General features: G+C 43.3%; 1 protein-coding gene across 1 annotated transcript; it reads right to left on the reverse strand.

Moving 5' to 3' along the window:
- Positions 1–5,304: 5,304 nt before the first annotated feature.
- EN2 (engrailed homeobox 2) lies at positions 5,305–9,786 on the reverse strand. Its single transcript, XM_077809493.1, has 2 exons — positions 9,207–9,786; positions 5,305–5,621 (listed from the first exon to the last, which is right to left on the reverse strand). Exons 1-2 carry the CDS (start codon positions 9,784–9,786, stop codon positions 5,305–5,307), a joined length of 897 nt encoding a protein of 298 aa, XP_077665619.1.
- Between the last annotated feature and the right edge of the window lie 1,786 nt (positions 9,787–11,572).

The raw sequence follows: 11,572 nt of genomic DNA on the forward strand, positions 1-11,572 counted from the left end.
GAAGATGCTGATTATTATGACAATGATCCCTAAATTCTGCTCTGACAGGAATTACGAAAACGTGTCCCAGCAGCAGCTCCTTATCTCATAGCTGCTAAATGCAACTTTGTTTGGTTGGTTTTTAAGTCAATGTAAATTTGTTTGTAAAATTGAGTGGTGCCCCTTTGTAACAAATTGTTGTTAACCTTCCCCTTCTGAGCATGTTATAAGCACAGCTGTTAGTTTGGAGATGATACCCAAACATCCCAGGGGCACTTTTGATAGCTGCCTGGGCGAGGATTAAATGTTGAGGTCGGATATTAAGCCAGCGGGATACAGAATTACTTTTTTCCCCCACAAAACCGAGCTAGCTAAATAGTTTCTCCCTCATAACTCTGTTATGCATTACCCAATAAACGGCCAGGGCATTTGCATAGATAGTGCTTGGCTATGTGTTTGAACTTCATGTGCAATATACGGTGGAGTTATACTTTGCGCAGATTTTAGTGCTTATAGATATTTTGCTTGTGAAAACATTTCCTTGGCAAAAAATGCGGTTATTTACTTGCATGTAATTGGATGTTTAGGGTCCAAATAGGGTGTAAATGTATTTGCGTGGTGATTCTGCGAACACTTTCTTACGTGTGACTATATACCACGTTGTTTGTTTAAAACACATTAGTCGTATCTTTTAGTGAGTATACATAACATCTGGCTAGGGCAAGAAGAAGTCCATTCCAATCTGGAGTGCAAACGTTCACGCAAATCGAAATTGTAGTCACTTGCACTAGTGCGTATGCGTGTGTGCAGATGGACGCTTGTTTTCAATATACGCAACATACACAGCAGAACTCTGTGTGCGTGTTGCTTTCAGTGTGCATGAATACTGTGAATATGCTCCTGCCCTGTTTACACCCCCCCACCCCACCCCACCCTCCACACACTATATATAAGAACAGATAGTTTGTACTCTCGCATGCGTCATAAAATATGTAAAGGGACTCTCAGAATCTTGGATGATTTCTTTCAAACGGAAGGTTGTTACCTAGATAGCGGTGTATTTGTTGATAGGTTTGCAGTAAGGGTTTGGACGGCATCTATTTCTGTCAAATTAATTTCAAATTTAAAAATAACCAGGGCTAAAGTAGCTGGGCTGTAAGGCCAAACACAGCAGGGAGCTGCTTGCTTTAGTTTTTAAATACTCATTTGTAAGTGGACTGAAACAACCAATATGTGAAAAATATGTAAAAGGCGGAGTAAAGCCGACATTGTAGCCAATGTATCTTGTCATTAAAGCCTTTATACAAATGGGGGGGCGGGGCGGGGTTGCAGTATAAAAATTAGGGTCTATGTCCTCTGTGAAACAGAACGGTTATTGCCTACTGCAGATATTCTGCATTATGGACTGGATACAATCCAGGCTGCATCAAGACATTGTCTGCTCCCGATCTTGCTGATTTCTTGTGGAACTTACTAGCTCTCTTAAAATGAGGGCATGAAAAGTTAGCCCTACACTTTTTTTTTTTTTTCTAAAACTAAATACATATCCTGTGACCGGCAGTTTCGTGAATGTATCCTCTAAAGAGATCATTGGTGGCACAATTTATCGCCTGACGTGCAAGCTGGTGTAAGACAGGTGTAAAGTGTGTCCCTTTACACAGTTAAAAGATGAGCCAAATCCTCTTCTAATGAAGCCCCATTGACTTCGTTAGTAATGCCCTGGTGTAACTGGCCCTTTGTAGAGGATATATAACAGACACATTACTCCTTTGTTAAATTGGACAAACGCAGCTATTTTCAGCTCAGATCTAAACTGCTCTTTAGTAGCAATTCTTAATTCCAGCCAACACTTATTTTCTCCCCCAAGATTGTAATTCATCTGCCTCAATGCTTAGTTTGATAAAAATCCTTTCAAAGACACATGCAAGAAGTTTTGCAAAATCTAAATCCAGAATCCTGCTTCCTAAGTGAAAGCTTTACAGTCTCTCCTTCTGTTACAAATAATTGGTTGCCCATATACAGTTCAAACCTCTACTGACTGAAGGTGGCTAAAAGAATGGCCAAGACTTGTGGAACACTGGAATAATTTCTTTCTTAGACATTGTCTAAATCAATGGAGACATTTGCCTGTGGGAGAATATTTTCCACAGTAGCCATTTCTAAAAAAAAAAAAAAAAAAAGTTTGTGTTAAATTTCTTACAGCAGGAACAAGTTCTGATAACAAGATGCTGGACATTAAACCCCCTTTTCCTAAATTAGCCCTATTTAAGAAAAATATAGGCTTAAGTATTTGGAGAAATTGTGCATACTGTTGCATCTAAGCAAATCACCACTTTGTTTATCAGTCTTAGTCAGCTGTCCTCAAATCGTACTACCTTTACTGCAACTTTCAACGTTTACAGGGTTATCAATTCTTTAAAAAATTAAGACATTGAAGTATTGTCATTACTTACATTACATTACTAGAGCTGGATTCAGGTTTACCAGTTTGTATAATTTTAGGTTGGGAACATCTTTTACAAGAGTTGTTTTCCAAACATCACACAACTGGATATTTATCTTAAAGTCTGAAAATAGAAACCTGTTGACAATGTATGCGATTAAATACGTTTTCTTTTAAAATATTTTATATAACGAATGCTGATCACTTTAAAGTTGCGATCATTTTAACGATGTTGGTTGCCCTCACTTCATTTTTATGTGAATCATCAAAAGTTTCTTAATTATTCAAAGAAATTGATTAAACGTCTGTTTGCAAAATTGTCCATCTAGTAAATTGCTATTCACACCCATAGAAATGGTTTAGTCCACTTAGTACTTTTAAACTGGGCTCCAGTACAATTCTCTCATTACCCAGAAGTACAGTTGAAGGACTCTGTCTCTCTCTGTATATAAAACACCATTCCAACGTTTTAAGTCACACGTTGTGTATTTCATAATAAAGTGTTTTTATTTAATGCAATCTTCGAGAATTTAAACACACAAAATGCAGTGAGAATGTTCACAATTTTGAGACCACAGTTGTAAATAGAAACATTCATATTTCATAAGATTATAAATATTTGATACTGCAATTGTAAAATGCACATGTTTTATAAACTGAAAAAAAAATCTTTGCTTTCTTGCTAAAAGGCAATGTCATTTAATCCTGTCTCCTAAGCAGCTGATGATTATTCACAGAATTTAAAATTACAGCTTTTACTTTATAGTTTGCTTCTTTTTAATGTGTATACTAATATGTACAATGAGTGTCTATTATAGCTGTGAAATAAAGAAGTTTTAAGGCAAAGCGATAAGTTCACCCTCAATCATCAAGGAGACTACAGTCCTGAATTATTGTACAATACACACCCACGCGGGGTGCCTTGTGGCCCTGGCCAACATTTTGGACACTTTATTCCAGACGGGAGGGGGGGGTGGTAAATCTAGAACTGGGAGAACTCTTAAAAGGACCCTACAAACCTTGAAAAGATTGAGTTTATACGGTGCCACATTTTCAAATCAGAAACTAGAATTGCAAGGGGGAAAATAAACAAACCAAAACCCAAATGCCAAGAAATGTTTATTTACACTGACTGCCCCTTCGTATTTACTGTTCAGTCTAAGAGATATGCTTGATTTAAAACCTGCCCCATATTCTAGACTGACAGATATTTGTCACTGGATATTAGGCTACTAATTTTTCCAAAATCAAATACCACTGCTTGTGGTGGGCTCCTCCATCTTTCTGACCAAAACAGGGCATGAGAGGTCCCTTCCCTTCTTACGGGTTACTCGTCCTGCATAAGAGAGGTCGGTGGTGCTGAAAAAAGTGCCCCAATTCTCCTTTCCCCCAGTCCCTCTTGATTTGGTCTTTTCCTGGGCCAAAACTGCCGGTGTGGAGGCAATGGGACAGGAAGAGGCTTTCTGGATGCTTTTTTTTTATATAGTCATTGTTCAGTCTGATTTGTTTTTTCCAGTTAAGAGTCACAGTTGATGGGTTTACCAGTTTTTTACCCAATAAGTTGTATAAGTCCAATAATCCAATAGCCATGATAAGCATTTTTGCAGTCAGTATCCTGTATACACAGCAGTGATACAAGCAGGAGAGCTTAAAGGTATGTCTACTAATTTATACCACCGGAAGACCACCAATTCTCAGTCAGATTTTGACGAGAACTTGTTCCTCCCAAGACCTGCTGCAACCCTGTGTTGTCCTTGGGAAGCCGGCGCTCGGAACCCCCCAGCTTCAAATACCAGCAGCTCTGCACTGCGGCCTGGTGTCCATTTGTCCAAGGCAAACCAGAGCCTTTTGCAAAAGTCATCCCAGGCTGCTTGCTGCCCGCCAGCCTAAGGACAACGCCTTCCAGGGGGAAAGAGAAGCAGCTCCTAAGCTGCAAAATGCGATGCAAGAACGGGCAAAGGGATCTGTGCAGGTTTGTACAGATGAGTGTGGGGGGGGGTGCATAGATGAGGCTAGCTGCACGCACATACGCACGGCAAAGACCCAAAAGAAAAGTCTCCTTCCTATGGAAACGGGTGGTTTTGTTTGTTCGCTTCCTATGCCATACACCCGGAAGTTGTGATGTTTGCTTCAAAAGTTTTCCAACCAAGCTATGAGGAAGGGAAAAAATCAACGAAGCACCAAATGAACTCCTTGATCTCCCCCGTCCCTTGCTGGCCAGCTTTCTCAGAGTCCTGTACACCCCCTAGCCTTTGATTGAGCCCCGCCGACTGAAGAAGTGAGGGCAAATGAAAGAAAGGATCCTGGACATTTTTGTTAATACAATGCCTTGGGGTTTCTTTCCCTGTTATGTTTTTTTTAAAAAAATTAGATGGTTGTTTTCTATCCCCAAAGCCAAACACAAAAAAATAATAATGGTAAAACTCATCGAACAAACCGGAGAACTATTTATTCGGCTCACAGTCCTGTGAAATGCAGCAATAAAAATCTTTGGACTTCAGCAAAAAATTGTTTTTAATTTTTTTTGAATTTCAAAAAACCAGTGTCCAATGTCCATTAAAACAGCGCTTAAGTCTATAAAAAATGTAACTTAAGCATTAAAAAAATCCATAAAGATACCATCTAAAATCTCCATAGAACCAAAATAAAACAAAACAAAATCAAAAATATTTTATAATCAGATATTTTGGATTTTTACACCTTACCTGTAAATTATATACACATAGAATATTGCAGAATTATATCTAATACACAATATTTTCACTATTAATGCTGGTATAATCTTTATACACTGGCCCTTATTTTTTTAATTAAATTATTGCATTGTATAAACTTTGACTGAAAACTGCCCCCCCTTCCCCGGCCTTCCCCCGGCCCCCTTTCTATTCACTGTCTGACTTGCCGTCTTTTGATGTGGTGGAGTGGTTGTACAGTCCTTGTGCCATGAGATGCACCGCCAGGGTGTTCTTGTTGCCAGTGGCTTTCTTGATTTTGGCTCGTTTGTTCTGAAACCAGATTTTGATCTGAGACTCGTTGAGGCTGAGTTCCTGAGCCAGGCTCTGCCGCCTCTGCTCCGTCAAGTATCTGTTCGTCTGAAACTCCGCTTTCAGTCTCTGCAGCTGCTCCGCAGTGAAGGCTGTCCTGGGACGCTTGTCTTCTTTGTTGGGGTTCTTCTTCTTTGGTTTACGAGACCGGGGGCCTAAGGGCCAGGGCGAAACAAAAATCATAAGAAACACACACAAACACACGCCAGAGAAGTGATGGGGCGGGGGGGGGGGGCTGGGAAGGGTGTCCAGGAGTGAGAGGTTGGTTGGTTGGTTGGTTGGTTTTAAAGGGCAACATCTTATGATTATTGGGCGGGGAGGGGCTGGAGGAATGATCTCAAAGAAATTTGAGGACTTGAGGTCATTAGTATGGGTGCCACTTGGCACTCTGTGCCCATCCAGGAGCTCCGGACACTGAACGGCAAGAAGGCCTTGCTCGCCTCTTTTCGCTTTGCTTTGGCTTGAGAGTTTCAAACTGAAGTCATTAGATCAACCTTTGCGAGGAGAGAGAGAGATTTCCCCTCCCCCCTTTCACTGAATGCCTGGGGCGGGGGGGCAGTGGGGCAGACATGAGTCTGTTGTGTGCCTGGCGAGGAAGAGGAATTCGGGGTCGGCAGTCTGGTGACCAAAGGGGAGCTGATGCCTGGGACCCCAGAGCCTCTTGCAAAAAGGGGAAAGAAGGGAGCGGGGGCAGGAGGGAGGCAGGCACAGGCCTAAACACCTCTACAAAAGCCACTTTCCGCAGCTTGGCTATTGCATCAGAGTCACATCCACCCAAGTTCATTGTTTCCTTTTTAACCACCATCTTTGGGACTTAAACTCTCCTCCGCCTGGGGCAGCCGCTCGAACGCCCCACAAAGAAGGACCCAGTCCGCATCCCTGGGGTGGAGGCTGTGGGGCTGCGGCGAGTTGTGGGAAGCCGCAGGGTAATGCTGGTGTGTATTTGCCAGCTCCATTTCTGGAAGTCCTTCCTTGGGGGAATGCTACTGTCGATGGCCTCTAATCTGTGGAGAATTGGGTATGTGAGTGGATATTTTGTCAAGGGGAGAAGCGATCCCAGCTTCAGCGATCTGTGGCTCTCTTTCTCTCTCTGCCCCCCCCCCCTTGATTTTGTGTTACACTTTGCAGGAAGGCCCTGGGGGCTCTCTGCTCGGCCCACGCGAGCTTCCTGACACCCCTCTCCCAGAGGGGACCAGGTCAGTTGAAATTTTACACATGATCCTAATTTTGGCATCCATACGGTGTCTGTAAAAGTCAGATCCCTAAAAGAACAGGGACACGTGAGCATTACCGCACTTAGCAAACTGTAAACAGCACCTAAACCCGCGGGTTTAAAGCAATAAGAAAAAAGGCTTCTTCTGGCTGGTGACAAGTCACTCAAAGGGCAGAAGACGGGTTCTGCCACAGGCTGAAATATGACTGACAAAGCCATCCAGGAAGTGGATCTACCCTGCACAAGAGAAAATGGGAATACACTGGGCTTGATTAGTTCCCAGCTTTAGTAGATATAATATACAGCGCAAATAGGCCACATAATGACCACAATGCTCGGGGAAGTGTCAACCATCTTCCAAATTACAATTCACCCTCTGCAGCCTCCCATTCTATTGTATTTACATCTATTTAAAAGCCCTAATTATTACCCACAAGGTATTAAAAATGAAAATAGAGCCCTGTTTGTAACGGGGATTCTTGCATCAATAGTTCCTAGGCTGCTGGTGTATTGTGATTTTCATTTTAATTTACGTATTTCTGCCTCTACGCCTATGGGGCAGGTTTGTTTTTTCTAGTTTAGTGCCACGTTTCCATAACCAACTAGCCCAGCTCCAAAGGCTTTGGTTAAAAATAACCTTCAGCTTTAAAAAAAGCCAAAAACAACCTTTGTTCTTTCTCTTTGCTTCAAATCGACCCTCACATTGTGCTCGAAATAAAAAAAAACAAATACTGTAGAAAGAACCACCCCGCTCTCCGGTTTTGCTAAGGATTCTCGATCTCATCTCTTTTCTCTGTCTGTATCATTGTCTAGGAAACCTAAATTGTCCAGGGCTACGGTGTAATTCTGTCCCTTTCCGTAAGCGTGCCCCGCAGTCTCTCTCTCTGTATTTACCCAAAACAGAAAAAGTGTCTTGCAACTGCTACAATTTCTTTGGGATTTTTAAAAATACAAACGTGTTAAATTAGCTATTTTAAACCCAGGAATGGCTTCGCTACTGAAAAGTGTAACGTGTATCGAGAAGCAATAATATCTACTTATATTTTATCTCCTAAACAGAATTAAGAAACCCTCTTTCTAGCATTACATCGAGATAATACAGAAATCCAAACGTTTATTGGCATTGTAACAGGGGGAGAAGTTGGCATTTTGAGTGGCTCAAATGTCGCGTAAAGAACGATCCTAATTATTATTTTTTTATTTTATTTATTCTCTTTAATATTATTCTACACACCACCAGCGAGGGTTCTCTCTCTGGCCTGTGCCATTGTGAGGATATATGTTAATTAAATATTAACAAAGGAGAGGAGTGGAGAACAATGGAGTAAATTTCAGTTCAGACTGGAATATTGGAGCTAAAGAGTTGGTTCCCATTTATTACAAACTAATTTTAAATCCAACCTACATTCCTCTCTTCAACTGTACAACAGTTTGGGGTGGACGTGGGGGAAGGGACTGGCTAATCGCTGTTGGAAAATACTTTTTTGTGAATAGATTTTTTTTTAATTCTGGTTTACAGCCTGGAAAACTGTATTTTAAAGAGGTTTCTAATTCTTTTGAATGTAGATTAAAAAAGAAGAAGTGGGGGGGGAACCCTAGAACTACTCCTGCTTTCCCTGCATTAAAACAAGGAAATTCACCCTGTGGGTTTTAAACCTCTTCAGAAAGAGAATTTCAGGAGTTTCTTCTGAAATCTCACTCCAGCAGGCGGCCTTCCCAGACCCTCTGAAATAACTTCCTCGTCCTCTGGAAATCTTTCCTATTCCCTTAAAGATCTGAACTAAAGTACACGTGAAAATTACAGAAAGCAAAATAGAGAAAGGAGACAGCGGTGAGATAGGGGCCTGTTTAAAACAATAAAAATATTTGGGTTTTGCAAATGTACAATGCAAGGCCTATTGGACAGGCAGCTGAATATATGAATTCCACTCCTCACCCTCCAAACAAACCCTGGGATTTTACTCGAAAGGAGATGATGGGCAGATTCCTTGGAGGATCTCCGTGGAGTTCAAAGAAGGAGCTTTAATGGCTTCTTTCCCACCTTTTCTTTTTAATACCATGCCAAAAACCAGATCCCCAACCTAGCACCGTCCCTCTCTGTTTTAAGATCTAGCTAAGCTAACTGCTGATCGCTTTGTGTGTGTGTGTGTGTGTAGACAGGAGGAATTATTTTCCAGTTTATCCGCTTTCATTTTGATCTGCCTATAGTAAAAACATCCCCATATCCTCATTATATTTAAATACGTTTAAAAACAAACAAACAAAAAACTTGTCTCTACGATTTTTTTTTTAAATTTGGGTGACTGTATTTTTTTCTCGTCGCTTTTCAGCCAACCAAATATTTTCTGAAGAACCATGTGGAAAGATCAGCCTAGGCTTCACTGATTCAATGGTTGGTTGATAGAGAGAGAGGGAGAGGGGCTTGGTGGAAAACAGCCTGTTAAATGGGAAGTGAAGCCAGGGGGTGAGGGGAAGGGCAGGCCGGGCTCCTGGCCAGTGCTAGGCTACGTCTGAAGAGAAGTCTTACCTGAAGAAGGCCTGTCCGAGTACCTAGTACAGTAAACCCAGGCTGGCCAGAGCATGGGCTGGTTACTGGTGTTGGAGCTGGCTTGGGAGCTATCAGAGTCCGAGCTCACAGACAGATCGCCGCCGCTGAGCCCCCGCGATTTCAAGGCTCCTTCCAGGGCCCCGGAGTCGCCTCCTTTCTTGGCTCCCCCATTGAGAGCAAGGGCTTTGGAGCCTCCTTCCCCTTCGCCCGCCGAGCCTCCCCCTCCGCCGCTGAGTTGCCCCCCAGACCCCGGCGCCGTGGAGGGACTCCGGCGGTTCTCCCTGCCGGCTAAGAGCAGCTGCTCCGGGCTACTGCCGCTGCCGCCTCCGCTGCTGCAGGTCCCCCCTTCCTTCCTCCGCCCGAACTCCGGCCTCAGGATGTTGTCTATGAAAAAGTTCGTGATCCGGTGCGGGTGCTGGTGATTCCCAGGCGCCTGCAGAACCACGGGCAGGATCATCGCCCGGCTCCTGTTGGGCTCCGCATCGCTGCTGCCGCCGCTGGACTCCCGCTGCTGCTGCTCCAGTGAATCTTCCCTAGGACCGTGGTCATTCTCCTCCATGCTGTAGGACAAACCCCCAGATGCTTCTCGTTTCAAGCCCCCACCCCTCCTTGTGTGAGAGCGAGTGGGTTTGACAAAACGTGTGTTTGTTTGTTTGTTTGTTTGTTCGTTCCCTGGCTCCACTCAGTTCGAATGATGCTCAAAATCCAGAGTTGGCGAAATCAGAGCCTCGGGGGTGCTCGAACTTCACCCAAAACGTTGGTTTTAAATCCTCCTTCTTTCCCCCCTTCTTTTCCTTTCTTTCTTCCGCTTGTTAGCCTTTCAGTCCTGCAAACCAGTGCATTCCTTCCCCCAAAATGTGTTCATCATTAGGACTTTCATTAACAACCCTTTCCGCCCCCCCACCCACCCACCCACCCCCGCTCTAGCTCTCTCTCTCTCTCTCTCTTCTCCAGCTCCTGGGTTTTAAAAGAAAAAAGATGCCAACAGTATCCTAAAAAATCGTGAAGATCCTTCAAGGGGAAAAATAAAAAGAATAATAAAAATGTCAGTGCTGCCACATCTGCTTTGAGAGAGAGACTCTAGAAGAGGGTGTATATTTCTCCCTACACACCGCCCAGCACACGCAGGCTGAGACACACAGAGACATATGTACAAGCAAGGCAGCTCTCCCTCTCTCTCTCTTTTCCCCTCTTTGAACAAAATATTCCAGGTTACATGGCAGGAGTTAGGCAAAATCTCTCTCAGTCTCGCTATAGTTTGGGTATAAATTTAGAAGCCACTTAAACTGAACCTGAAATACTTTCACTCTGGATTTTTGTTCTTATTTTTAATAGAGCCCCTCAAGTGACGTTGCAAGCCCGGTATCCTAGACACGTGCCTTTGGCCAATGGCAGAGGAGGCATTTCCACACGTGATACAGTAGCACTCTAGTAAATGACAGCAGCAGCCCCCCCTTTCCCTCTAGCTGCCCCCTCCCCCTTCTTTTAAAGCAATAGTGTCCTCTCTACTCGAGGGTGTGTGTGTTTTTTAAAGGAGAGAGAGAAGGCAGAACTAGCTAACCCCCTAAACAACAGATAGATACATCACCACTTGCCCTGCTGATCTCTTTCGCTTTATATCTTTGTCTGATTCATTAGAAAAGCCTCCAGTATACAATTTTTTTTATTTCCATATTGTTTACCATGGGGGGGGGGAGGGAGAAGGGGGAAATCCCACAATTCCTTGCACAAATGCATAAATAATATTAAACGAGCTGCTGTGTGATACAAAGGGATTTTTTCCTGCGGCCCCTTTATTTGCACTGGGGAGAAGAAACAGATGCAGTTAATTTTAGAACAACTCTTTCGTACGCTCCCTACTGTCTCCCCTCCTTCTTTTCCCCTGATTCTGAAATACACCCTGCAGAAGAACCGGGCAAATGTGACAGGGAGACAAGGTGGCTTCTTTTTCAAATGTTCGAGGTGGTGGGGCTCGTTGCGGAGTCAGGGAAATATACAGAAGTGGGAATGATGATTGACTCATTCTGCTGAAAGCTGGACAGAAGCCTTTGATCATTTATTCCAGCTTCAGAAACAATATTAAACAGAGAGGTTTCCCATGGACAGGCAGTGCGACGCGATTCTGCCCCCTCGGCCCCACCCCCCTGAAGTTTTTTTTTCACCAAAATAATCAAAGGCTAATTTTTCGTATTGAGAAGCTGCCGCGATGTCCATTTGCTTGCCTTTGTCTTTAGAAAGAAATCCCGTGAAACCAAAAATTAGGATCAAAGTGTATCTGGGTTGAAAAGGGGGGATTATGTAATTTTGAAGGGGTCTCACGTGTGGTTTCAAAGTGGGTCTCCCGC

Source organism: Eretmochelys imbricata, chromosome 2, assembly GCF_965152235.1.
Source record: "Eretmochelys imbricata isolate rEreImb1 chromosome 2, rEreImb1.hap1, whole genome shotgun sequence".
Lineage (NCBI taxonomy): Eukaryota > Metazoa > Chordata > Testudines > Cheloniidae > Eretmochelys > Eretmochelys imbricata.

What these genes read in the sequence shown, in the direction of transcription:
- EN2 (XM_077809493.1), bottom strand. Translation starts at nt 9,786, where the DNA reads ATGGAGGAGAATGACCACGGTCCTAGGGAAGATTCACTGGAGCAGCAG. An exon ending in CTCGGACAGGCCTTCTTCAG is followed by an intron (nt 5,622 to 9,206) that starts GTAAGACTTCTC and finishes CCTGGCCCTTAG; the next exon opens with GCCCCCGGTCTCGTAAACCA.